Source organism: Eurosta solidaginis, chromosome 5 (genome assembly GCF_040869045.1).
Source record: "Eurosta solidaginis isolate ZX-2024a chromosome 5, ASM4086904v1, whole genome shotgun sequence".
In the NCBI taxonomy this organism is placed as follows: Eukaryota; Metazoa; Arthropoda; class Insecta; order Diptera; family Tephritidae; genus Eurosta; species Eurosta solidaginis.
Window position 1 is genome coordinate 42,857,838 of NC_090323.1, and position 6,000 is coordinate 42,863,837.

The 6,000-nt window shown below is 42.8% G+C and overlaps 1 protein-coding gene across 1 annotated transcript in view; it reads left to right on the forward strand.

The window, feature by feature from the left end:
• Nucleotides 1–5,609, forward strand: part of Fbp1 (Fat body protein 1) — a 29,819-nt gene extending 24,210 nt beyond the window's left edge. Inside the window, exons 5-7 of the mRNA XM_067791887.1 lie at nucleotides 1,244–1,415; nucleotides 1,488–1,651; nucleotides 1,721–5,609. Coding sequence (XP_067647988.1) covers nucleotides 1,244–1,415; nucleotides 1,488–1,651; nucleotides 1,721–5,431 — 4,047 coding nt within the window. The 3' untranslated portion in view covers nucleotides 5,432–5,609. The remainder of the gene's footprint in view (nucleotides 1–1,243; nucleotides 1,416–1,487; nucleotides 1,652–1,720) is intronic.
• Nucleotides 5,610–6,000: the final 391 nt, after the last annotated feature.

A 6,000-nucleotide genomic window follows, 5' to 3' on the forward strand; every position in this document is an offset into this window, starting at 1 on the left:
AAGACCTAACAATAGCAGCAATAGATCGGAAGAAAGAACAGTCCCTTATCCTGGCAGGCTACTCAAAACATGGAAGCTCCACCAGAGGAGTTTAAAGAGCTAGTGAACCGAGAAGCGTGCAAGGGCTGGTTTGTGATAGCCGTGATTGTGAACGCACATCGCAGTCTACGGGGAGGGGACGATATTAACGATAGAGGTGCATCCCTATTATTTTATTTTCTACTTCGTTTAGATGAGTAGCGTTCCTACGTATATGCTGGGCCAACGTCAAGTAATGTGCTTAAATTCTGAGCATGATGTACCAGGGAATAAATAGAGGGTCCTTGACAGGCATTCCTTCTCAGTCTATGCATATATCAGCTTCAGCATCTCCCTAAAGAGAAACGGGAAACTTTAGAAACCTAGGACAACGGACTGATACAAGTTCTGGATATGTATAGAGGCAAGACTTGGGCAACTCAAAGAGGTGGCTGGAGGATTACTTACCTAATTGGCGCTAAACCATTTCATCGGTTGTGGCGGTCCAACAGGGTGCGCCAGTCGCTTATTTGCTCTGATAACTGGCGCCAATTGGTGGCATCAAAGGAATTTCCATCTGCAGCTTCAAGCGGAGTGGTTGCCACCCGCTTCCTCTGCTTTCATAAGCGGGTTCCGATGAAAAAATTTATTAGGCGGAACGCCTTTTTTCATACGCATAACATGGCCTAGCCTGCATAGCCCCTGTATTTTAATTCGCTGGACTATGTTGATGTCTGCGTAAAGCTCGTACAGCTTATCATTAAATCTCATTCTATACGTATCGTCGCCAATTCGCAGAAATCCGTAAATCCTTCATAGAACTTTTCTCCAGAATACTCCCAGAGCCACTTCAACTCTCTCTATAGATGACGAAATATGCAAGGTAAGATTGCATAATACCTACAGCTATATCGGAGCCTCACAACAGCAAGCTGATAAGGCGTCTTAAACAAAGCAAAAAACTTAAGCAGGCATATAATTGTTATCGATAATTGGGAAGGAGTATAATTGAACTACGAAAATATTGACAAAAGTTTGGCTAAAAAATATGTTTACACTGCAAATGTGCACTTTAGCGGAAAGATAATTTCATCAAGCTCATGCAGTATGAGGAGGTATGTGGTTATCTACCGCTGAGTTCATTATCTTGTAGAGGTAAATGGTTGAAATTTTTGTATAAAAGGTCGCAGAGTAGCGATATTACTTCACAGTTTCAATCTTATAGCAGAGTAGAGTTGTTGTTCAAGTCTTCAAAAGGAGTCCAATCAAAATGAAGTGGTGTTTACTAACGCTGATGTGCTTGATCGGCATGGTAGCGGCTGGAGTGCTGGATAAAATAGACGAGGAGCTGAGTATAGTCGGACAGGAGCGCGATAGCGAAAGCAATGGAAGGAGTGGTAATTCGTTTGATCTATCTATTTCCAGAGTATAGCTAAAAGATTTACACACCTTGTAATTTTTTCCTGTAGGTACACAACACATATCTCAAATGTCTCATGAGGATTTGATGCATCAAAAACTCCTGCTCGATATAGTCCAACACATCAACGCACCGATTGAAAATGAGCAGCTCTTGCAAATTTCCAATGCTGCTCAGAATCAACTTATTGACGATGAGGACCTTTATAATGAGGTACAGCTCTTAATGTCTCCAAGATCTTCCATATAATACTTATATCTTTTTCAAACTCTCCACTTCCAGGGCATAGATGAGGAGATGGCTCATGTAATCCAATTAAGTCGCAATCAAAAGCTTTTAAGTAAGAATGAACCATTCACATTAGCCAATGAGGAGCATATGCGCCAAATGATCGGACTTTATCGTCTGTTGGCCTGCGCACGAGATTGGGAAACTCTACAAAAGAATATAATACATGCACGCACACACATTAATGACGCACTCTTTGTGAACGCGCTGCTTCCGGCCATACGAGATCGCAAGGATACGCAAACATTGATTTTACCTGGTATACATGAAATTTTGCCTGAACTCTATCTCGATGAGGAGCTCATAGAACACGCTAAAAATATAAATCTAAATCAATTGGATGATGCACAAGCTAAGATGAACACAGGACTACATATTCCTACTATACTCGAAATGATTGGTATGAATAAATTGTTGCGTAGCAAGAATAGCAAGAACGTAAGCTCTCTGGATGATCGGGAGTTGTGGATGCCTTGGCGTGAAATGCGCTTGGAAATACAATCACGTAAGGCTGGTAAGGCTCCAATGCATGTATCGTTGACGGCTGATGATCGCATTGTTATATCGGATACGAAATCGCAAGGGGAGGATGGAGACGAAGGCGGACTACAGCTGCTAACCGAAGATGTGGGTTTTCAGGCATACTTGCAAAGTTTTATGGCTGATTTATGTTTGAACGAAAAGGATTCGAAGCAGATGAGTGGGCAGCAACAAAATAGAGATGAACTAGCTAGAGTGGGTTTGAGGAAGAATGTAGTACCGACATCGCCAACAGAGATGCGGTATTATGATCAACAATCCGGAGATGACGATACGTGGAATACAGATACTGCTCGTCGCCGTTGGACTCCAGTGAAACATGATGTTAATGCGAATGGAGAACACGACACCTGGATGACAAACGAGGAACACATGAATCGCGATAAAAATGTTGCGCAAATAAGGCGCGTTGGCTTGAATAGAAATGTAGGATCAATGTTGAAGAGCAGTTTACGGAATCATTATGGCCAAATTGAAGATACAGATATGAATATTGATGCAGTCAAGGAACGTTCACTACCTATTGCTCGCCGTCAGTGGGCGCAAGGCAATCAGTATCAAAGTGGAGCTGGATTTGGTCATGTAAGCTTGAACAGGAATGAGGGAGCAATGGTTCATAGCGGAACACGAAATCAGATTGGAAAAGCCGCAAAAGAGGGTGTCTGGAACAAACAGGATATCTGGAACAAGCAAAATTTGGATTCCGATGCCGAAAATGATGCTGCGATGAAGGGTGGACAACAAATATGGTCTCAATGGAATCCGTACACAAATAGTGACGAACATGTACCAACTAGCGGACACTACAACTATGGTTTGGAAGATGACACCTCAAATCTTCAGTGGCTAGAACGGAATGCACCAAGAAACTATTATGAGATGCATCAGAGAAATGGCTTCGATGGTAATTCTATGAGGAGTTCCCAACTTCTAGGTGGAGGACTCCCAACACACACTGCCGACGATGAAAACTTGCTTTACCGCAGCCAACTCAGACAACATGCCGCTGTAATGAACGACAAGCTTTATACGCATAGTGGACGGGACGTGGTGTCAGATTGGACTCATGAATCACATGACAGCGATGAAGCCAATACGCATAAACGTTTCATGAACCCAATTCAAAGCCAGGGTGGAGCGCTGCCAGAGGGTCATGAAGCCGCGGGTATGCACGAAAGCTGGACGAATAGAATGCAAATGGATTGGAATAGACAAATGGCTATGCACCGACAAAAATCAAAAGCTGTTGATGAACACCAGGGTGGCTACACGGGTGAGGATGAAGTGGAACATAATTTGCGCGAAGTCAATATTGACGATGAACGTTTATTACCAATAAGTCGGCGTAAGATTAGCAACATTAATTGGTCCAAGCAACAAGATGAGCCACAACAAAGAGACGATCAATATACCGGAAGTCGTGGATCCCAACGTTGGGCGCATGATAGTTTGATGGAAACGGCGCAAGGAAAGAACAAAAAAGGGATGAGTTTTATTAGCAACGATGGAGCATGGACAGTGAAAACAGAACGTGGTATGGGTAATATCGGTGTGCACGAGGCACATGAAGTGAGCAGAAATAATGTATTAACAAGAACAGATGATATGGAACGTTGGACAATGAAAAACCGCGGTAGTCAGAAAACACACTCGACCGATGAAACACAAAAGGGGGCACAGTGGGAAGATGAAACTGACAAAAATGGTCCTGAACTTGGCTCCCAACACGCACAAGGAGCACGAGTTGGTTTGGGAAACTTACGTCATAAACGTTCCTTACGTAATTGGAGTAGTAGCACAAACGCGGACCACGAACGTAGTATTGAGCAAATGCGTGGCGGAGAATTGTTACTGCACAATTTACAACAACTAGTAGCGCGTATTAATTTGGAGCAGATCTCACACGGACATAGTGGAGATGAACTTGAATCACAGTATGATGTCGACACCGCAAGGCGCGGAAACAGCCTACAAGGAATCAGCACCGATGAGGCGAACCTAAAGACGGATCAAAATCGAGGGCTGCGCGAGAACATTAATGAAGTTGAAAAACATTTCAAAAGCATAATTCGAGCTGAAGTGGAGCAAAAGATCGGCACAACCCAAAAACAAACTTTGCGTAATCAAGCTGAGATCGATAACGTGATTGGAGACGCGCTCTTGGGTAAGAACAGGGAACATGAAAATGCGTTGAATATCGTAAGTATTTTACGCGCAATTATTAAACAAACTGAAGACGCGCAAAGTGATGCGCAGAAGCTAACACAAACGTCCTTGAATGTAAAGAATCCCGCGATCTTGCATGTACTCCGCAGAATTGTGCACATCGGCGATGCGCAACGTCAACAAAACGTGGATGAATATCGCAAGGAAGATATTCAGGCGGAAGGTATTACCATCAACCAAGTTCAAGTAGACAAATTATGTACTTACGTGGAGCCAACAGATGTGGATCTCATAAATGCGCTTGATGCAACACAAACGATCAAGCACACTGCGGATGGACCAACACGCATGATTGTCGCGCGTCAACAACGTCTCAATCACAAAGAGTTTACTATAAAACTTGATGTCACAGCGGTACACAATCAACGTGTAGTTGTACGCACGCTGCTCGGTCCGAAGATTGAAGGATCTAGCGATAAAATTATAGCGCAACTAAATGACCAACGTCATAACTACATCTTACTTGATGCTCACATTGTCCAACTTCACAGTGGACGCAATCAGCTGAAACGTAAGTCACGTGACATCACATGGACTGCTGCAGACACCACACCCTTTACTGAAATTTACAAACGCGTAATACGTGCACTAAAGGGTGCTGAAGTAGAAATCACTGTCGATGAGGTACGTGGACAAACTTGTCGCTTCCCACATCGTTTACTTTTACCACGCGGTCGAGAGGATGGTCTGCCAATGCAAATGCTTGTTGTGATTACACCAGTCGTAGATGAAGACCGCAGTGTGCAAAAATGGTCTTTGGATCAGCGTGTATGCGGTATTGGTGTTGGTAGCGCAAATTTGGATCTTCTACCACTCGGTTTCCCTATGGATCGTTCTGTAAATAGTGCATCAGAGCTTTTGTCAGCATCGAATGTGCATTTGATGGATGTGAAAATCTATCATGATAAGCAAGTGAAAGTTCATGACTGGTCGACTTGAATACTGAGCTGTCGAGATAATACCATTCACGAAAGGCGAATGCATATCGAAAGAGGAGAGAGCGTGTGCTATAAATTGTAATTAAAAATATATAATTTGTATGTATATATGTATGTGTCGATAAAAATATTGATAGCTTTTAAAAATCGAAAAAGTGAAAATTTTCAATAAAAACCAGGGATTGCAAATAAATTTTATAACTCAAAATTTTAACTACAAAAAATTATACTGAAGACTTGTAGTCTCTCCGTGCCTGAGCATCGAAGGAGATGTTGAAGCAACAATAGACTCGAATGGTTGGCGCAAGGGTACGGTAACGGGTCTAATCTGCTGCTTACAATGTCGGGGGGAAGTAAAGCAGATTGTATAGGAAGCGGGCTTAAGCGAAGCGACCTTGAGGCAATTATCTCATACAGTATTCCATCTAGAAGTATCCTGGAATGCAAGCAAGCTTTGAAGAGACTTCGCGCCGGCCGGACCATAATGAGTTACCGGTTATAAAAGGTTTGAAGTTTAAGAAAAAACCAATTATTGAGCAAATTAGGGTGCTGCAACGGTATTATATTTAC